At 37.3% G+C, this 23,310-nt stretch overlaps 1 protein-coding gene across 1 annotated transcript; it reads right to left on the bottom strand.

The window, feature by feature from the left end:
• Positions 1 to 10,152: 10,152 nt before the first annotated feature.
• Positions 10,153 to 23,269, bottom strand: LOC121388127 (paramyosin-like). Its single transcript, XM_041519350.1, has 5 exons — positions 23,073 to 23,269; positions 22,011 to 22,145; positions 20,031 to 20,093; positions 16,647 to 16,736; positions 10,153 to 13,517 (listed from the first exon to the last, which is right to left on the bottom strand). The coding sequence occupies exons 1-5, from the start codon at positions 23,226 to 23,228 to the stop codon at positions 12,807 to 12,809; spliced, it is 1,155 nt and encodes a 384-aa protein (XP_041375284.1). The 5' UTR covers positions 23,229 to 23,269; the 3' UTR covers positions 10,153 to 12,806.
• Positions 23,270 to 23,310: the final 41 nt, after the last annotated feature.

The raw sequence follows: 23,310 nt of genomic DNA, 5'->3' as shown, positions 1-23,310 counted from the left end.
TTACATCACGGTGCAAATAAAGATTTTTAACTACAGCGGAGCACGCGCATCAGGCTCGTGCTCCGACTCAATTGAGGCCAAATCATCGCAATTGATCACGGGAATCAATTTCAAGTTCAGTTTTAACTAGCTGTGATATAATTATCTTTCATTTCGGTGATGAAACAAAACGCACTGATATCATGTCAGAAGTACATATAAATTAATGCAGCTAGCGTTATCCAAGAAAAAAATAATTATCGTTTTTCAAATACGAGTTTGTAATCGTTGAAATTAAGTCTTCAAACTTATAAAATTCCAAACGAAAAAAGTAAAAAGAAAAAAATACAGAAATAAAAACAATCAAACACCAAAGTCAAAGAAGAATAAAAAAAGAAAAAGAAAATAAGATCAGCAACAACAATCTAGAGCTGCAGAAATTACAAATCAAAGATTAATTTCTTTTTTCAATCTTTTAATATTTTCAAGTAAAATAAAGCTTTTTTAAAATCAGTGCAATTAATTATATGTTGTTGGGGTTTTTTTTATAATGCTTTTAATCTTCAAACGAAAGGAACAATTGTGGTTTTTTGTTTATTTCTGAAAGCCCTGGTTTGTGGTTTATAGCAACAATAACAAAACAAAGACGAAGAATAAATCTTTTTTAAAATACATAAATATAAATGAACCATTTCTCAAAATTGTCTATAAGATATGTCAATTAATGTACCAAATTATTATTAGGCATACAATGGTGTATGTCAGGATGAAATTCGTTCATATTATTCATTATAAAGACCTACAATAGATTTACAAAAATACAGTTTTTGGAAATGTTAAAGGCTAATAAATACTGATACCTTTAAAATAATGTTGGTTTAAATTATTATATATATCAAGCATATTAAGCTAACTTTTACTGATATATACAGGGGCGTAGCGTGATCTGGACCTGGGGGGGGGGGGGGGTCGAGTATGAACCAAGTGGACCCTTTTTGTATTTTGTTTTTGCACCACCAGAAACTCCATATGTTTTAGTTCTGAAAGCGGACCATTTGCTTCAGCGGGGGGGGGGGAGAGTTCGCCCACCCCCCTCACCCCCACCCCGCCTATGCCCCTGATATAATATTACTACCTAAAATATACCACAAGAGAGGGTAAGGGGTTGGAGCAGTTTCAAACAACCTCGACGATGAACATGATCTAGGTTTGTCTCCAAGATGGAACACTTTTACCCTGTATTGCATATTTGATCATACTTTTGAGTAAAAGTTTTGACGAATTAAACCTACTTTGGTCGTTGGTGAACAAATAAATTTGACCACAATATAACAATATCGATACCCCCTAACCGTTTTGTTTATTGCTGAACAGTTTTGATGATAAAGGTAAGACTAAATTGGCGTCTGAAGTTAGAAATTTATTGTTTCATTTTGGAATGTGTGAATAGCCCAAAATGTGGGTGATGTGATTTTATTATTATTATTATTATTATTATTATTATTACTACATGTATATTATTATTTTTGTACAAAGGGTTAAAGATGTGTGTTTGCAAACGTCATCTCCGATTACGTCACATTCTGCTAGCTTTAAAACTGTTTCGAATACTGATAAATATAAGCGCCGTGTGTAAGTACATGTATTATAGGCATACATAACTTTAAGATAAATTTATATCGTAGATTAAAAGGAAAATATTTTGTGGATACTGATATTCGAAATTGTAATTGGAACTAAAGACAAATTTCATGTAATTATCGTCTGTAAGAAATATATTTATTTAAGACAGTTATATAATCTTGCACCTCTACTTGAGAACTCGGTTATATGTCATCAGTGGATGTTGATTTTATGAAGTCTGAAAATCTTGTAGCTATTCATTATCTAGCTCTGTTTTTCAAATATGTATTCTTACTTTAAAGTCAGTATAATTATGCAAATTATGTAACCAACATGCATTGTTTTTGCATGTGAAATTGTACTATAGATCACAAGGCCCACCCCACTGAATAACCTGCCCCCCCCCCCCCCCCCCCAAACCCAACTCCACTTAGAAACAGTCATGACTAATGGTATTTTTAAAATTAAATTTTATTTTACGACAAAACCGAGTCGGTCTCTTGTCGGCGTTTGTTAACTAGTACTTCGTCTGATGTAAGCACCTAAATTGATTAGACGTCTGGGTGAGAGAACCGCTGCCTAAAGCTGGTGCTCACTTCATCGAGGAGGAAACAACGCGATGACAGACACTGCTGCCACGTTGGCGCGCGCGTCCATATCATAACATTTAAAAGCAGAAAAGTAATAAAGCAAATGGAAACTTGACTTAATGCCGTGATGTCAAAATGCGTCTTGTTACTCAACCATCTATCATATCTGCTAATTCTCTCCCAAGACGTAAAATCATTAATTTCTATTCCCAGCATAAAAATCCTTTAAACTCGTTATTTTTTGGTCGTGTTTTTTCGTTGGCCTGCTATTGAACATTGATGTCACAGGCAAGACATTTTTGAGGCTACCACAAACGAGAAGGGCGAAGCGGCTACATTTCCCTTTCATAGACTCGTTAACAAATTAAAATTTTATGCGCTCTGCGTGCATAGGTCTTTTTTTCGGTCAAGAATCATTTGGTACTTATTCTTCTCGGGATTAAAAAAGTCACTTTCCTAAATGAGCTAAAAGCAGACGTGAATCTGTCTTGGGGTCTGAATTCATTAAACGGACTGGAAAGCTATTCATTACAAAAGTAATCAGAAAATAGTGTGGTTTTTGACAAGATCATTTTTATTCTATGTACAAAAAAAAAGAAAGAAGAAAAGTATTTACTGACCTTTGAAGCCAAAAAGCGGTGTTTAGGAGGTAGCCTACATGGTTCGTTTGAACTTGGTATCATTCTCAAAAGAAAGTTTGTTTTGTTTAACGACACCACTAGAGCACATTGATTAATTAATCATTGGCTATTAGATGTCAAACATTTGGTAATTCTGAAACGTAGTCATCAGAGGAAACTCGCTACATTTTTCTAATGCTCGCTCGAGGTGCTTGCATCGCAGGATCGAACTACCTCGGTGGATCCATTCAGCTGATTGGGGTTTTTCTCGTTCCAACCAATGCACCACAACTGGACAAAGGCCGTGGTATGTGTTTTCCTGTCTGTGGGAAAGTGCATATAAAAGATCCCTTGCTGCATTAGAAGAATGTAGCATGAGTCAGATTTACCAAATGTTTGACATCCAATAGCCGATGATTAATTAATCGATGTGCTCTAGTGGTGTCGTTAAACAAAACAAAACAAGCTTCATATTTTAAGGATACCTCAAAGTTGCCAACGTAGGCTATTGACATTTATGCTGGCGTAGCTGTGATGGGGACGGGTAACACGAGGACAGTGGTTAGGCCTTTCCCTTAGTCCTGGCAATAATATCGTTATAATGCGTATTGTCTTCACCCTACAACTGAAGACGCTGCTTGTGCAACATTGGACAAAATATTTTGGTTTTATTAGCCTATTTAGTTTTCATGTCCTTTAAAAACAACATTTATTGGAAACTTATATATACAGCCTATTTAGGTTATTTATTTATTTATTTATTTATTTATTTTATACCGGCCTCGGTGGTGTCGCTGTCAAGCCATCGGACATAAGGCTGGTAGGTACTGGGTTTTCAGCCCGGTATCGGTTCTCACCCAAAGCGAGTTTTAACGACTCGGTGGGTAAGATTAAAACTCCTACACCGATTTCTCTCTCACTGATCATTAACAATTAATCACTAACCCAGTGTCCTGGATAGACACCCCAAACAGCTGAGATATGTGCCCGGTACAGCGTGTTTAAACCTTAATTGGATATAAGCACAAACCTAAGTTGAATGAATGAATGCATTTTTAATATTATATTTCTTAATGAATTAATGTATAGGACTATCTTTTTAAACAAAATCTATTTTCTTTATATTCTTTTTCACTCCTATAGAGAGCTCTTCCTTTATATTCAATTCTTTGAAAAATAACGGTTTTTAGTGTGCATTAAAGTTTCTATTGGACTGAACCCAAGTTTGTTCTTTTTTCATTTTTTAAATGTAGTATTATCAGCAAGGGTTGTCTAATCTCTGACATCCACAGATACGAATCTGACCAAAGGCCGTCAGGTTGTCAGCACGAATGTCGTAATTTCAATTTTTTGAAAGAGAAAAACCTCGAGTCGCTCGTCGAAGCGCTGTGTGCACTGGGAGTGTGCCGAGTGCTATGGACCGTCTCACCCAAACATCTCGACATCTGATTTATTAAAAATAATTACCCTTCTGACATTTCATACACATCACGAAAATACTGTGACATTCCGAAAATGAATGTTTGTTCATTTATATATTACGCAAGTGATATAATTTTCTGTGATTGGGGAGGGGTGGGGGAGAAGGGCACGACTCTTCTTATTATGCCAGAGGAATAGAACGCATTTAAAACGTTCTGTAAGATTGTGTTTAGTACATTATTTGACGAATTGTAGGAAATGTTTTAATATTTCAGCGTTTAAGTTGTTCAAATTCACTTGAAACTATTTGGCAGCAAAGTCAAATATTCTGATTGGCCAGTAATGAACTCAAACTTTCACACCTCCCATTCCGTCACTGGCGAAGTCAGAGGTTGTGCGCAAAGGGGACGTGTCCGAACCTTAATTTAATATAAATACGTTAATAGTGTTTGGATTTGGACTTAACATAATCTTTATGGGTACGCGAGATGCACATATACCTATTGCTCTAAGCTAATTATTATATGAAATTTAGTAATTTTTCGCATGCCTAGTGCAGACAGGTTTTTGGTATCTTAAAATCTTCAGACATTTTAAAATTATTTGCAATAAACAGTTTCTGACTGGAGAAAAATGGAATCCTGCCAGTTGACACTAGTTGTATTTTTATATATTACAAGAAATGGCCATTAACCTTGTATGGACGTCGTTGTGCTTATTTAAATATTAACTCGATTCGTAGAACACAATATTGTCGTTCACAACCCCTTTGGTTTTATTTCCCGGCCACATTGATCTTTGGATAAAGAAAATGGCGATACTTGGCCGGGGCATGGCGTGTCCCCGATCTTTAATTAATCCGCTACGTTTTCGCCATGGCTGTGTTATGCTCTCTCCAGTTAGCTCACAGCAAATATTTACTCAAAGGTTCATCAAGACAGTAATTCGCGTTTCGTCCGTTTTGTCGTGAGTTAATATTCCATTTTCATCTCGAGACCCCAGCAGTGTAACGCTATTAGTGTCCTTTCCTGGGGGGTAATATGCACAATGAGAGGAATAATTAAGAAAAGTTAAGCCTTAATGGGTACTGCACTGAAGAAGCTTTGGCAGATATTAAAGTGTCAGTTTGTAGGCCTACTGCGTCGCATAATTGGAGAACATAGTACTGTAACTGTGACCTTATAAAAAAAACGGGGGCGGGATTTGGCTCAGTCGGTAGAGCGCTCGCTTTCGCTTTGGTCAAAGGATCGAATCCCCTCAATGGACCCATTTTCTGATTGGTTAACCCCCCTCCCCCATCCCAACCACTATTAGACAAATGTTGGAGAGTCACCAGCCCTCACATAAGCTTTGGCTACTGCTTTTGTTTTTCTTCTTCTTTTTTTTGTTTATACAGGTAAATATATCTGCTAGCCCAGACCAAAAAAACATTCACTAGCCGAGACCGAGGGCTAGTGCCTTTGTCAAACCCTGTCCCAGCCAGCGCCCCGCGACTTGTATATCAAAGTTCGTGGCATGTGCTGTCCTGTCTGTCGGAAAGTACACTTAAAGATTCCCTACTGCTGATGGAAAAAGATGCAGGTTTTCTCTAAGACTGCATAAGAATGATCAGATTTGACATCCACTAACCGATGATTAAGAAACCAATGTGCTTTAGTGGTGTTAAACAGAAACCTTATGACACGGCCATCATCAAAAAATTATATTATGCAAATAGGCCCAAACTTTTACTTCGCTGCATTATGTTCAACGGCCTGATCCTAATTATTACACTAAAGTATTTTTTTTAGTGATTTACAACAGGTTTTGTACTGTTCCACTTCACATAACAGTGGCTGATTTAAGGAGTAGGGATTGAGCAGCCCCCCCCCCCCCCCCCCCCTACTAAATTTTGCGGCAGTTACATTACATTATATTTTATTTTATTATTATTATTATTATTATTATTATTTTTACGTCAGAGAATCCCAGGAATCTCTTCGGGAACATTTGTGCTTTTTGTCCACATGTCATTGCACCCCCCCCCCCCCCCCCCGGTGGATTTTGTAAAGTTTGTTTTATTATACACCATTAGAGCACTTTACTTAATATTGGGCTATTGGGTGTGAAACATTTGGTATTTCTGACACGCTTCCCGTTATTTCTGAAATTAGCATCTTATATCGCACTACCATTTCTGATCATCCTGGAGATAATAAAAGTCCAAAATGCATTTTATGCCAAACAAAAAAACTGAAGTTTGTTATTAACACCATTAGCGCTTCCCGTTACATGTGAAATTACCATCTTATAGCCTGCCCCCATTTTTTTCTGGTTTAATTAAGAGAGAAGGGCGATAGTATTTAAATATCCATGGCGTATATGTTGAATGAAAATTCTACTTGTGGCAGTTTTAGCCATAGGTTACTGTTGTCATCTATGCGATTTGATTTGGTGGTATACACCCTTAAGCCGAAGACAGAGTGAAAGAATTTTTTTTAATTGGCTTACAAAACTAGGGTACTGTGGTAAATGTTTCCGTTATGCGATTAGCGCAGGAATTCCATGAGGGGGACCATGATGGTTGACGCAATTCCTCCGATATTCTTATCAGTCCCAAGCGACCGCCCGATAACGCCCATTGCGCTCCAAACGACAAACCTTTAAAACGAAAAATTGCCGAACAAGTTGGCATGCCCGAACACAATAAACTTCATTACCGAATCTAGTTACCATTTCCAAGTAAAGATTGGAATGTGAAAATTTAGCTCATTAAACATTGCCCAAGGACACAAGTCATCTTATCAAAGCTTTTCTTTGTTTCTCCACTGTGACTTCGCGGCGTGATGGGGAACTGGCGAAAACCTGTTTCAATTTAATTAAAAGCCAACTCTTAAGATGTCAGAACTGAGGACAAATTTTACTTGTCTTGGGGGTTTCTCCATTAAGAAGTGGGAATTAGGGATAGAATTATATCTTTACGAGACCGCGATATTGATCGTGGCGTTGGCGCTATTCATCGTTCATTAGTGCCAACACGAACAAATCAACTATTCCTTGACACATGTTGCAGTGGAAAAAGATTTTTTCATTTTTAAATAAATAAACCTCTTTGGGTAAATGGAATTAGAAAAATAGCACGGCTATCCTCTTTAATTTACTACTCATTAGCATGCAGCGATAATAACTGGGTTTTTTTATTTTTATTTACATTTTCTTTCAATATTTGCTTCTGAAATGAAAAAATCGTTTGTCCAATAAGACGAGAGTAGGCCTACACTGGTCAACGGACACTTATTAAATAACTAGCATGTCTAACTGCGACATTTGGTGTAACAAAAGAAGAAACCATTTGCAGCATAAGATTTTTTTTTTTAACAGCAGCATTTGTATTTACATCTTCTTGCCCATAGGAAAGAACATTTTATTGTTTGATATATATACCAGTCATTAATTTGTCAAGCAGATTAATATTGGCCTGTTTAGGAAATAGTTCATTTACTCCCCCGCCCCTCAAAAAAAAAAAAAAATAAAAAACAAGAAAAAAAAAAAACCCCACAACACAACACAACCCCAAAACCATAAGCGTACAAGACAGGGGGCAGGAGGGGTGTGTGTGTGTGTGTGTGTGTGTGTGTGTGTGTGTGTGTGTGTGTGTGTGTGTGTGTGTGTGTGTGTGTGTGTGTGTGTGTCAAAAATTAGAGATATTCGGGGAAAATGTGCTAATCAGACCTTTTTACCTTGTATGCCATCATTCTACCCTCAACATTAGTTGTAATCCATGTAAAAATGCGTAGCGATTTGTTTGCAACCCTATATAACCGTTTGGCAGTAATGCTAATATGAATAACTGTTGTTATTCAGATTCTGGCATTTTCGTTTAATTCGGGCAAAAGTCAGTCTGCTCCCCACCTCCACCCTGACAAAAATAGGAGCCCGTAAGCTTATGCCGAAAACAACTACATATCAAACGAGCGCTTTACCACTGGGCTACCTCCCACCCCAGGGCCAACAAGAGGTACAAAATACACTGCACACTAAAGGCAGATAAATCAGGATTATTATGGTTAGATTGTAATAAGGTTTTCTTGATTACAGACGCTCAATTCTGTGAAATCATAAACGGATGTTCACCTGTAATTCCCCTGAATATCTAAATGTGTTCATCCCTTGTTAATTTTTAAATTTTTTATTAATCTTACAGCTGAACATTATATTCGCAGTTGTTTTGGTGTTCAGTATATATGCCTGTTTACAACCAATCGGGTTGGGTTTGTTTGTTTGTTTTGTTTTGTTTTGTTGTTGTTGTTTTTTGTTGTTTTTGTGGGGGGTTTTGGTGGTGGTGGTGGTGGGGGGGGGGGGGGTGGGGGCTTTGTGGGTTTTTTAAAAATGTATTATTATTTTTTTAATATGATAAAATATTTAGTTTTTGTTGGTCAGGTTTTTCTTTTTTTGCAGAATACATATTTAAATGTTACATTAGCAATATTGAAACAGTTTCTTACACACCCGTTATTTTTGAAAATACATGGGTTGTTTACACACGTACGTGTTAACAATTTCAAGACATATGACTGGCCGCTCCTAGGTGATGACCAGGTCACCAGTGTCATGCATCCAATGAAAAACAACAAGTTGGAAATAGATTACATTGTGACGTATAGTTAACTTGACAATGATGTATGTGTGACGCTTAAGTTAGCTACAAGTGCAACGACTGTAAATAACTTTTAGTCGAAAAAGATGTTAAAATTTGCTTAAAATCTGGTGTAAGAAATAGAATAATACATTCGTGTCCGTTAAATACCATTTATCTCACAACTTGTTGTTTAAAAACGTATTAAACTCGCTTTCGCTCGTTAGATACATTTTAAAACAACTCGTGAAATAAATGGTATCTAACGGCCACGCATGTATTATTCTCTATATAGTTTTTGTGTTTGTGGTCAATTGCTAATGTTTCTAATAGTCAATTTTCATTTTACTTTGTAAATATATAATTTTACGTATGTACGAAATTACTGGGAAGTAAATGTGGTTTTGGACTGCTAAAAACACCAGGACAACAAACACCTTATTTATAAATACAGACACTGATATTCTAAATAAGAAAATATATTTAATATGTAATTTTAGTCACAAAAAAAGGCTCTGTTAGCTGAAGACAAGACATATATTCAGTTACTGAGGCCACATCTTACGATGAAAGCACTCTCTCTTTAAAATGCTGAATGGAAAAGGAATTTTCTTGGTTATTGCTGGCCCCTACCTAGCCAGAGTACTCTGACGGTAAGAGAGCTAGACGGACATTTGGACAGTTATCAACACTCTCTAGCGTTGAGTGCAATGATAACTGTCCAAATGTCTCTCTCACTCTCTTAGCGTCAGAATACTCGGGCTAGCCCTTACCCATGGGCGTACATAGGATTTTGAAAAGGGGGGTTCCAAAATAGATTGCAGAGATATTGGGCATATATTTCTATGTTGAGTAAGTATAATAATGTCAGATATATTAAATTATTAAAAAAAAGCGATTTCTGGGGGGTTCGGTCGAACCCATTGACCCCCCCCCCCATGTACGCCCATGCTACCCACTAAAATAAGTTAACCAAGGTCCTTTTTATTATGCTGTAGTATTTTCTATATCCTGCTCAGTCTTTAATTTAACACTCTTCTGTCCATAGAGTTACAGATAAATTACAGTATTATAATATATACGGTAATTAAAACAATACCCATGAGCCACTGGTGTTTACAATGGAATCGCACAAAGGACAGACACACGCATGCACACGCACACACACTCCGTCTCTCTTGTGCATGCACGCACACACACAAACGCACACACACAAACACACACGCACACACCGCCTACAAAGAGTTTGCTCTTCTGTTTTACAATAAAGCAAGAATAATTTCCTGAATGAAGGAACAAGAGATAATCAATAAAATTTATTGAAAAAGTAGCAACAATGCTGACATAAGAAGAAAGGACTTCAGATACACTAATGGTACTGTAATACGATAATAACAATATAAAAACAAACAAGTGAACTTCAGCGTGGACTGATCAGTTAGATCTCATTTCTGTGAGGCGTAATGCTAACGAAAGACAAAAATTCCATGGAACTAAATGTCTCGCCTAACACAAATCAATGTGATGTTACTCATAGTTGCACCTAAAGTTGTACATCTGATGAACATCAATAGGTGCAACTATAAACCAAGGTTCATTGATCCAGGACTTGTAGTTTGTGAGAAACTGAGATCTAAATGCGAATCGTAAAGCAGTGGCGGATCCAGAAAATCCATTTGGGGGCGGGGGGTAAGGACATGATGCGGAATGCCAATGGAACATTGGGGGACGTTTGGAGGGGATCGTAAAAAAAATGAAAATTAATATATAATAAAATTATAACTCGCAAACTTTAGGGGGGGGGGGAGGCACCTCCCCCCCCGATCCGCCTCTGCAAAGGTTTACGATTACGTTACTGCCGCTGCCAATGACGTCGGAAAAATAATACCTATATCTAGTTTGTAAAGGCGAGACAAAAGTAAATTTATCACAGTAACACTAATCATGTTCATACTGAGCAGCAGTTTTCCACTTCAGATACCGGGGTCATATCCACTGGCTTAGCCAGAGGGTGTCCAATGGGGGCAATGCCCCCTCCCACACACACACCAATCACACCTCCCCCCCCCCCCCCCCCCCCCCCCATGTTATGTATTTTCCTATCGTCACATAACATGAGTCATAGACAAATTGGTTACCCCATCAATATAAAATCCTGGATACGTCAGTGTGTGTGTATGTCTGTATATAGGGTGTGGTGTGGAGAAATTATTTTACTGTTCCCATTCCTGAATACTTTCTTTCCCACCCAATTCATAATTCTCTGAAATATTATCTCATTTCAAATACTACTACTAGTGGGACACCTAATATTTATCATGAAACTTGGCCGGTTTTTGACAAGATTCCAGTTTGTTCAGGATCTGGTTTAGACAGGTTTCGCTATAGTTACATCACACCACCCCCCCCCCCCCCCCCCCCCCCCCCCCCCTAGTTGTTACTTTGTGTAAAACAGCGTAACAGTCCAGTTTAGGAAATAAGTCGTCATTGGGAAAAAAACCTTTTCAAATCTTTCTTTGATTATAAGTAGGTTGACCTACGAAGTACATAAATAACCCATTGGTTTCAAATTTATTTTATTTTTATTACTAAATAAAGGAAATGTTTGATTTAAGGACGCACTCAACACATTTTATTTTTACTAATGATAACATCAGTACATGTGGTATATACTGTCTTAGATAACCGCAAAATGGGGCGGAGCTTCGACTTAAGGGTAGATAACTTAAATTTTTGTGGTCAACCCATACTGATTTCGTTTTGTATGGTAGTTACCAAGTAACTGTACATCCTAAAAATAGTGGTCTTGATATTGTCTTATTTTTTTACAGAATACATTCCGACATTAAAATTGTATTGAGATACATGAAAAATTAAATGGTGGTGTGCAACCTTAATTTCATGTATCATGTCATGCAGTGGAATGGCAAGAAAAATTTGCCTAACAGTACTTCATCACATTGTTTAATCTGCAGTTATTTGGTGTAAAAATGTATTTACAAATGACAGTTACGAAGGAATCACACTGAATTGTCACACTGACTACTCAATCTAATACTAGTTAGCAGCAAGGTATCTTTTATAGGCACTTTCATATAGATATGGCAGCATGTAACACACTGAGTGATATAGTAGTTGTGGTGCACTGGTTGGAATGGGAAATAACTCATAATTCTTCTTCACTGAACATATAGCCAACATTCATTTACTTTCCTTGTTAACCTGCAGTAACAGGGGACAATATTTCAAAATCTTATGTAACTATGTCTGTTCACATGCTTTTTGCCTAGGTAACGGATTGTGCAATTAAATAGAGTATATCTGCATAACTGCAAAGTTACACACTTGTGTTAATGTTCAATACTATTTGTATACTGATATTTAAAATCTGGTTTAAACAAATTGTTATGTGATAGTAAAAAATTTAATGTGACTACTGATGTGCTGTACATCAAATACCCTAAAATGACTAGAAAATGTTTCTAACAATTAGATTTTAGTACAACAAAATTCCAGTCATCCGTAAGTTTGCAACTTCTAATTTTAAAATACAACTGCTTGCCACACATACCAATTGGGGGTATGAGTGAATTTAAAGTTGCATAACAAATACGTTAACAGAACAATGGTCTGCATGAAACATTGTCCCCTGAGTAACAAGACATAATTGTGTTTGCCATCTATTTCTGTTACATTTATGAAATGTATAGAAACCAAGGACGGAGCCTGGAAATATTTTAGGGAGGGGACCAAAGGCAAAAGGACACATGGACCAACTCCCTGAAAAGGGCACTTAATGAAAACTGTAAACAAACTGTCAAAAAATGGAGCACTTTATGTTTTTCAGGAAGGGGAGTGGTGGACAGGACCCCCTTGTCACCTCCTTTAGATCCTTCCTTAGAAACACTTGACTGAAGTAACATCTTGTGGTCAATCAGACTTTAACTTTACAACATTTCAGCTCTCACAGGCGGGTAATGCCAACTGTTTTTTACTGTTTTTCTCTCCACATCCATTTCGACCGAGACTTTTGTTTGGCACCTGCTGCTGACCAGCTCCTTTTGACGCCGACGTCGGCCGGTCGGGCTTCAACATCGGCAACGACGGCAGCTTCGTCCGACTCTTCAGAACCTGGTTCTCGTCCTTCAACAAATTCAGCTCCCGCTTGATTAGCACGAAGTCCTTGAACGTCTGCTTGTCACTGCACTGCAACAACTGTTTCCTCAGAGCGTGGATCTCCAGATACGCTTTCTCCAGCTCCTGGGTCAGCATGTGTTTCTGCTGCTCCAGTTTGATGAGCCCAGATTTGAGACGATTGTTCTCTGCGTTCAGCTCATGGACCTGCTTGATGAGCTCCTCCTGCTGGGTCCGGTAGCTCTCTCGCTCCTCCATCAACTTCTCGAGCTTCGTCTTCATCCTCTGGACGAGCTCCACCAGCTCCTTGTTCGACTCCGCCTCCTGCACAGCCTTTTGGAGCCGGTCGATTCGCATCTCCAGCTCGTCCTTCTTCTGACTAGATTCTTGCAGTCTCTGCTGTAAGGTCTGCTTCTCGGTGATCAGTTCCTGCATCTGGAGCAGGTCTGTGGCCTGGTTCTCGGACACTTTGTGCAGTTTCTCATACTCCGCTTTCAGTCTCTTTATCTCTCTCTCGGCATCTTGTAGCTTCACCTGAAAACAGAAGGAAGGAAGGAAATGTTTTATTTAATGATGCACTCAACACATTTTATTTACAGTTATAATATATGGTGTCGGACATATGATTAAGGACCACACAGATATTGATGGAGGAAACCCGCTGTCGCCACTTCATGAGCTACTCATTTCGATTTGCAGCAAGGGATCTTTTATATCTCATAGACAGGATAGCACATACCACGGCCTTTGACGTACCAGTCGTGGTACACTGGCTGGAGCGAGTAACAGCCCAATGGCCCACTGACTGGAACTGATCCCAATCCAACCACGCATCAAGCGAGCGCTTTACCACTGGGCTACATCCAGCTCCGAAAACAGAAGAAGCCAAGTAAATGTATGCAGGTGCAGATCCAAAAGGGTGGGTTGCTGAGGGTGCACTCCGTTCACTTGAACTCTTCAAGCAGCATTCTCATTGTGTGATTTGTCATGAGAAATAGGACATGTTCCAAGTTAGGTGTTTTCACTGTACGATTCCATCACATGCGACAAGTCGGTGCAACTAATCGCATAATGAGAACGCCCCTTAAGGAACAATATGTTAAAATCTTTGGTAACCAGAAGCTGGTTTGCATGATTTTTATTTAGGTAACCGACTGTTGGTTGTGTGAATTATATGTGCATAACCGGTGAATAATTTAATCATAATACACATGTACAGGTGTTCTGTACTTCAACAACATTCCAAATGTATTGTAAATAAATAATTTTGCATATGATAGATACTATTTTTCAAATGTTCAAAATCAGTCTAGAAAATGTTTTGAAATAGTTTGCAACTGTTAATTTTAAAACATAAGGGTTCACAAAATATCCAAATGACCCGTTCGAGTGCATAACTGACAAATGAAAAATGCCCCCAAAATGGTACTTAATAAGTAATGATATTTTACAAAAAACAGAGTGATTCTAAATATAGGGAACATTTTGTTCAGTATCTTGTATGTTAAATAATAATCGCTAATAATTTTTTAACAAACTGTTCCATGAAATATTCAAGGTTTTACCTCTGCAATTGATGTCCATGGTATTTTAAGAAATTTAAAATGATTTAGCATAAAACTGGTTATGTTTACGTTTAATTTGTGATGTGTCTTGTTCCTCACAGAAAAACTAAAGTTTGGAAATTGTACATTCAAAATGTTAAAGTTTAGAAAGATGATAAAAGCTTGGTACATATATCACATCTTTTATTCATTGTTTCATGCATAAACAAGAAAATACACACATGTGCCAAATACAAAACTAAAAAAACTTTATGAATAATTTATTAAACAAAACAAAAACATATATACAAATATAAATACCTGTGTAAAAATAAAATTGTCAAGTGCTCATGTCATATGATGCCAACAATAAAGTGTGGAATAAAAAAAATAAAAAAAAAAAAAAAAGTTTATATTTTTTTTTATCTTGAACCACTATTAAATACAGACACCTGTAGTAGTATACAGCAGATCGTAGTCATATGCATACCACTGTTTGTTATAGTTATCTTAACAGGAGCTGAACTACCTATATACAATGCATATTAATTAGTGAAATAAAGTCTATTTAATAGTATAATTAGAGAAAGAAAGTATTTACATGTTACAACTTTTAATAGTAACTTAAAAATGTGTTCACATGTGATAAGACAAAAGAGAGAGTACAATATATATGACTAGTGATTCATGAATTAAATAAACTTGATGTACCTGTATTCTGTTGCTAGGTTACTGAAATATCAAATAAACCATAATAATAATAATAATAATAATAATAATACACAGGTTTTACAAATCACAATATTTAAATGTGATAGAACAGAAAGTTTAAAAATATAAAATATTTGTATTGACACCTCAGCACATACCTTTATTTTAATTTTAACACCCGACCAATAGCATTAAAAATAAACTCACCGATGATACATAGAATAAGATATGCATTTTCCTAAGGTAGGGCTTGAACTAAAAAATGTGTTACCTGCAGCAATTTGGAAAGATTTTTGCTGTAGGCAAAATCCTTATCTATGGCAATTTTGGCACTCTTAAACCAGTGACATATGCAATACACAAAATTACAACCTAAAAATTATCCCATCAAATGACAGTAATAATTTTTATCCAGCATCAAAAACTGCCATCAGTAAAGCTCCTGATCTGTGACAATTCATGCTGCAGTTGTGCCAATTGCCATTGGTACCATCGTTAAATTCGAGCCCTGCAATACATTCATTAGCAGGTGACAGACGATAAAGTTTTATGAATACTGCAGCCTCCATGGCCACCTATATTTATTTTCATCTTTCTTCTTTTTCCAGCATTCGGGCAGGGAATCCAGTAGCTTGAACACATGCTGCTATGCATTGCAGGTTCTCCATGAAATCGAATAGTTTCTCCTTCAAACGTTCATCTCAAGGTCACACTGCTTTTTTTCTAGTCCTGATAGTGGGAACAGTGCTGCAGGAAATGATCGACAGTCTTGTGGGATGTACCACAATCACATGTTTCAGTGTCTTCCAATCATAGTTGTGTGTACAAGTGGTACTTGAGTCTACAGTGGCCTGTTCTCAGACGTGTCACCATCACCTGGTCTTCTCTTGACAGTTTCTAGTAACTGTCTCTGCTAATATCGTCTGGGTGTTGTTGAAGCCATTGAGTCTTGTACGTATGTTTTACATCACCTCATATGTGATTTGTGGCTCATTTTGGACCAGTTTTTGTCCTCCTTTTGCTACTTGTTTTCATGTTTACTCACAGCATTCTGTAGCTATAGACTTCACCATTTCTAAAACAACCTCCTATTTTCAAAGATAATGAACACCCAACTTTCCTACAGACAGGACAGCACATACCATAGCTCTTTTATATACCAGGGGTAGTGTTTACAGTCTCCTATAACAAGGCTAACTTTTAAACACATATTTAGTTTTTTTTTATTGTAACCCAACCCACTTATAAAAAACTGCACTGACTAAATTTTTCATCATCTATTTCTATTTAGTCTCTATTTTTTAAAACAGTATTTAAAAAACCCAAGAAGCTTACAGATTGCCTAATAGCAGCTAGAGATACAACTATCTGCATATTAAGTAGTTTAAATAAATGGACATCAACTCACTTCTGCCAAGTCGTCACTTTGTGGCACATTCTCCAACTGACACATAAGCTCTGCATTCTCCTGTTGCAAGGCCTGTATCTCTAGTTTCATCTACAAAAACAGGAAAGCATTCTGAGAGTACATCTAAAGCAATACATGTCCTCTTCCTGACCCAACAAATGTTCTTATCTTTTAACTTCAAGGAAGGTAACTCTGCAAAAATTTAGTAAATTACCATGACGGTCAAACTTGTCTGTAACAGTACATGATAAAGCTATACACAAAATGTCAGCTCAATATCTTGAGGCTTTGCGAACAAAAAAATCTGAAAAACAAATTTCCGTATAGGTGTCGTAAGTTCAAGGACTATAACTCTGTCAAAAATAGATAAATCACCATGAAAGTCAAACGTAATCTGTAACTACATTATAAAGCTATACACAAAATTTCAACTCAATATCTTGAGGATTTGTTTAAGAAAAAAAGGCTAGAATTTTTTTTTCACATCTCCTATGTTCAAGGGCCATAACTCTTTGAAAAACCGGTAAATCGCCATGAAAGTAAAACTTTTTCTGTAATAGTACATGATAAAGCTATATACAAAATGTCAGTTCAATATCTCAATGTATTGCAAAAACAAAGTCTGGAAAACTCTAGTTGGGACAGACAGACAGAGAGACAGATAAAAGATAAGAGACGATACCTACCTGTATAATCCCATCCGGTTGGACCGGTACAGGACTAATAATAACAAGAAGCTTCAAGTGACTTTTTATACAAAATATGTAAACTGGTATACTTAAAATTTAATATTTTTAAAATTAATGTTTTTATATACATAAACAATTGTTATTACAATCTATTTCAACATGGGCATTAGAAGTTGGGGATGGTAGGGAGCTATGCTACCCTAATTTCAAGGTGAACTCAGTGCCTACAATATTGCACAATTTGGCACAACTAGCAACTGAAGGGAAGTAACTCTACATTATTAAAAAAATAAACATGCAAGAATTCTGTTTTGTTCATGGAGACATTGCATTAAGCCTTCTATAGTTACAAAGACACAATTTTATTTAGTCTGTTGTGGTTAGTCGAGTTCTACTGAATTATCTCATTAACGGTTTACTAGTTTAGGTTGTTTCACGGTTATGACCATCTCACATTCTAACAGTCTGGACCATCTCACAGTCTACATCATTTTACAATTACTGTCTACTAATGTGGACCATCACACAAACTTTCAGTCTAATTAAGTCATCTCACCATCTACCAGTCTATACCAACTCACCATCTACAGTATATGTCATCTCACTGTCTACCTGTCTATGCCATCTCACCGTCTACCTAAGTCATCTCACTGTCTACCTGTCTATGCCATCTCACCGTCTACCTAAGTCATCTCACTGTCTACCTGTCTATGCCATTTCACCGTCTACCTAAGTCATCTCACTGTCTATCTGTCTATGGCATCTCACTGTCTACCTGCCTATGCCATCTCACTGTCTACCTGCCTATGCCATCTCAATGTCTACCTGTCTATGCCACCTCACTGTCTACCTGTCTATGCCATCTCACCAACTACTTGTCTATGTCATCTCACTGTCTACCTGTCTATGCCATCTCACTGTCTACCTGTCTATGCCATCTCACTGTCTACCTGTCTATGCCATCTCACTGTCTACCGGTCTATGCCATCTCACCATCTCACGGTCTACCTGTCTAGGCCATCTCACTGTCTACCTGTCTTAGTCATCTCACTGTCTACTTGTCTATGCCATCTCACCATCTACTTGTCTATGCCATCTCAATGTCTACCTGTCTATGTCATCTCACCGTCTACTTGTCTATGTCATCTCACTGTCTACCTGTCTATGTGATCTCACTGTCTACCTGCCTATGCCATCTCAATGTCTACCTGTCTATGCCATCTCACTGTCTACCTGTCTATGCCATCTCACCATCTCACTGTCTACCTGTCTAGGCCATCTCACTGTCTACCTGTCTTAGTCATCTCACTGTCTACTTGTCTATGCCATCTCACCATCTACTTGTCTATGCCATCTCAATGTCTACCTGTCTATGCCATCTCACTGTCTACTTGTCTGTCATCTCACTGTCTACCGGTCTATGTGATCTCACTGTCTATCTGCCTATGCCATCTCAATGTCTACCTGCCTATGCCATCTCACTGTCTACCTGTCTATGCTATCTCACCATCTACTTGTCTTTTGTCATCTCACTGTCTACCTGTCTATGCCACCTCACTGTCTACCTGTCTATGCCATCTCACCAACTACTTGTCTATGTCATCTCACCATCTACTTGTCTTTGTCATCTCAATGTCTACCTGTCTATGCCACCTCACTGTCTACCTGTCTATGCCATCTCACCAACTACTTGTCTATGTCATCTCACTGTCTATGCCATCTCACTGTCTACCTGTCTATGCCATATCACTGTCTACCTGTCTATGCCATCTCACTGTCTACCTGTCTATGCCATCTCACTGTCTACCTGTCTATGCCATCTCACCATCTACCTGTCTATGTCATCTCACTGTCTACCTGTCTAGGCCATCTCACTGTCTACCTGTCTTAGTCATCTCACTGTCTACTTGTCTATGCCATCTCACCATCTACTTGTCTATGCCATCTCAATGTCTACCTGTCTATGCCATCTCACCATCTACTTGTCTATGTCATCTCACTGTCTACCTGTCTATGTGATCTCACTGTCTACCTGCCTATGCCATCTCAATGTCTACCTGCCTATGCCATCTCACTGTCTACCTGTCTATGCTATCTCACCATCTACTTGTCTTTGTCATCTCACTGTCTACCTGTCTATGCCATCTCAACATCTATCTGTCTAAGTCATCTCACTGTCTACGCCATCTACTTGTCTGTCATCTCACATTTACCTGTCTATGCCATCTCACCATATACTTGTCTATGCCATCTCACTGTCTACTTGTCTATGTCATCTCACTGTCTACCTGTCTACATCATCTCACTGTCTACCTGTCTATACCATCTCACTGAATACCAATTTAAGCCATCTCAATGTCTACCAATCTAGGCCACTAGCTATCAATGCCTGTACCATCTCATCATTGATCTCACAAAATACAACTTAATTAAGTGATCTAGTCATGGGTACTTCAAACCAACTTGCTCCGATCCACCTGTACTAGCCCCAGTCTAGTCAATGCTATTTCTGTCAGTTTACCTTGGTGTGTAAAACTAATTACAAACTTAAGCATATCATAGAGTGAATACATTAAATCATTTTGTTCAAGTTTTATCCTTACCACAATCATTTTACTTTAGCTTGTGTTTATATACATAGACTTAATTTGTCATGTTCATAAAATATAGTATACTAATTGTATTAATTCCTTACTCCTAAAATTTCTTCATAACAGTTCCTCTCTAGTTCCACCTTTTCATCAACAAGTTGTAATATCTGAAACAAAAAACACACATAAAAGAAACATCAATATGTGAACTATCAAAAGAACATCAACTTAATTAACCTATGGTAATTAACAGAGAAAGAAAATGTAAACATATGTTGTGATCCGTGCAAACATTATTACTAGTATTTAATTACTGAAGGTTCATCCTAAACTGCAGATAAAAGTAGATAGTACTGTTCTATAAGTAATGGAATAAAACCATGAAATATAAGTACCAGGCAGTAACTGGAAAGATGCACACCCATGGTGAACATATCCACTGTAACAGTACATTATCACTGGCAATATGTATATACACTGTAACAGTACATTATCACTGGCAATATGTATATCCACTGTAACAGTACATTATCACTGGCAATATGTATATCCACTGTAACAGTACATTATCACTGGCAATATGTATATACACTGTAACAGTACATTATCACTGGCAATATGTATATACACTGTAACAGTACATTATCACTGGCAATATGTATATCCACTGTAACAGTACATTATCACTGGCAATATGTATATCCACTGTAACAGTACATTATCACTGGCAATATGTATATACACTGTAACAGTACATTATCACTGGCAATATGTATATACACTGTAACAGTACATTATCACTGGCAATATGTATATACACTGTAACAGTACATTATCACTGGCAATATGTATATACACTGTAACAGTACCCAAATATAACAGCTCTAATAAAAGCAATGTAATCCTAGAAACCATAAAAAACCCTCAGTTATTTCTAGTCAGTTTGAATCATGATTTTAAGCATAATTTTACATATATCATGGTGGGCCTCTCTCGTTAGCCAGTCATGATATGTATTGCACTTGGAATCATTCTGAATAACTGTACTCAGAAACCCCAAATATGAACGAGGGTTACAAAATAAATCTGGAAATTTTAATACTGGTGGTTGGGCACTGCAACTGGACCTAAGGTTAGGACTGTACAAGGCTAGCTCTGGGTGAACATAAAGTTTCGCCAAATCATCTATTAAACTTCAAAAACATGGCAGAAAACCATTATTTTACAATAAAATGTAGTAAAATTATTTCACCAACTCAAAATAAAATTCACCTGTTGTTCTCAAAATTCGCAAGAGCTAGCCCTGCACTGTATGTCTAAAATAACGGTCCCCATTCAAAATGTAAGGAAACTATCAGCCAAAACTATATCAAAGGTTTTAGATGGTGAATATGGAAAATGTTTGACAAACAGTGAAAAACCTGGAAACACTGTACAGAGGATTAAAAATCAGGAATTCTGGATAAATCCAGAAATCTTTCATCTCAGAAACCTTAAAGGGACACACCCTAGTTATGGCTAGTTGTTAACCATTAAGGTTCTCGTGCACGGTTCGCGCAATCAACATCCGATTTGTTGTTGTTCATTTGTGAGATTTTTCTTCACAGTTCGTGAACATTTTCAGAAACAATAAAGTTCAGACAAGTAAGTATCTCAATATGAAACGTTACAAACCCTTAAAACCAATAATTTTGCTAAGTCCTACGATATCTGGAGAGGGGATACAACCAGGACAGAACAGTTGGAACATGTCCAGGAGAGGTGAAAAGAACGCACCCCAAGTCTGTGAAATTTGTCGTGACGTAGGCATTGTTGTGCTTCGAGCGACATCTACCGGTGACATCAGATTACAAACTTTCAAAATTATTTCAAGCAACTGGGACATGGGGATTCCCATGGTATTTATCAATATAAAACCTGCTTTTTCACTCCATTTGATAAAAACGTGATCTAAGTGTGTTACAGGTTTGTATATTAACCAAATTATAATTCATTTTCACTGGATGGAACTAGGGTGTGCGGCTTTAACATCACCACTGTGTTCCTGAGAACTACAAAGTTTTTTTTTAACAACACTAACTAACCTCTTGCTTGTGTTTTTCTGCCAACATAGAATTGATTTCATCCGATCGGGTCAAGTACTGCTGCTGAATGTCCTTGATTCGACTCTGTGAATTTTCTGCCAAGGCATGTAATGTGGCACATTGTGACTGCTGCTCCTGAAACAAAGAAACAAGACGTCACACCTTAATCGTGTGGATTTTAAAGTCTATTAAATGGAGAAAACTCAGAGTGTTTTCTCTTTTATAGATACATCACCTGTCCTCAAATTGGTGCATATTCCCCTAAGGATAGTAGTTCTCAAGTCTTAAATAAACCAAGTAAAAACGACAGATGGCTCAGATTAACATGGAGTGAAAAACAAAGACGTCCGAACCATAAGAGTGAAGAAAAAGAAGGAAGTTACAGTCACGTGACCGGGACAGGAAGGGGTACGCAGTAGAAGAATCTTAGGCCATCCCATTGGCTGTTGGGATGTTCGAACCAGACTGTACTATCCTTAGGGGACAATGCACTAGTTTGACGACAGGTGATGTTGAAAAGAAAATAGTATTCGGGTATTTAACAATCACATTGGCAGTAACAGATTAATTCTGGTGTTGTCAGCCTCCATGTTACTGTTTTGCTTGCATATTTATAAGACTTGTTTGTAATTGTTTGTGAATTTATTGATGTCACAAATTGTATAAAATCGATAAATTTACAAAAAATTACAAACAATTACTATAATTACAAACAATACAAATTAAATGTAGTAAAAAAATTACACATAAATCAGTTTTTAAATTGTATAATGGTGAAAAGTTTGTAATTATATATTATTAGCTCCCAACATACATGTCAGGAAAGTTGAAAAATCATGAAATTTAACCCCTAAAACAAATAGCTTATTTATTACTTTACCAAGAGGGGTGTGTAGCCAGTAATTTTATTATGCATACAATATCTGGTGCCTTTATCCGAATACTGGGATCGAACTTAAAGATATGTTGCCTACAAAACAAACAAAAAACGTTGGGGACGAATCAAAGTGGGTGCAAACTGCTTGGGAGCGGAACGTCACTGTCACCGTTTCGGCGCACTACCTCTAATTCTTGAACTTTGGCTTTTAATTCTTTGTTTTCGTTAGCAAGATCTTGTAAAAATGATAGCGTCTGAATGTGCTTTGTTGTCAGTCTTTCATTCTGAGTGTGTATTAATTCTCTGGGAAGTCTCTCCGGAGATCCGGAAGAATCTTGCATCTTGACCCAAAATTTAATTGCATTGCCTAGCAGCTGTCAACAAGTACTTGCCCTGTCACTACTACGATGTATGCATTCGCAT

This window comes from Gigantopelta aegis, chromosome 14, assembly GCF_016097555.1.
Source record: "Gigantopelta aegis isolate Gae_Host chromosome 14, Gae_host_genome, whole genome shotgun sequence".
In the NCBI taxonomy this organism is placed as follows: Eukaryota; Metazoa; Mollusca; class Gastropoda; order Neomphalida; family Peltospiridae; genus Gigantopelta; species Gigantopelta aegis.
This window is presented reverse-complemented; position numbering and strand designations above follow the sequence as displayed.

Coding starts and splice junctions, on each gene's coding strand:
- LOC121388127 (XM_041519350.1), bottom strand. CDS start 23,228: ATGCAAGATTCTTCCGGATCTCCGGAGAGACTTCCCAGAGAATTAATA. Junction 22,146..23,072: donor CCAAAGTTCAAGAATTAGAG/GTAGTGCGCCGA, acceptor TCTTTGTTTCAG/GAGCAGCAGTCACAATGTGC. Junction 13,518..16,646: donor AAAGTGACGACTTGGCAGAA/GTGAGTTGATGT, acceptor TTCTGTTTTCAG/GTGAAGCTACAAGATGCCGA.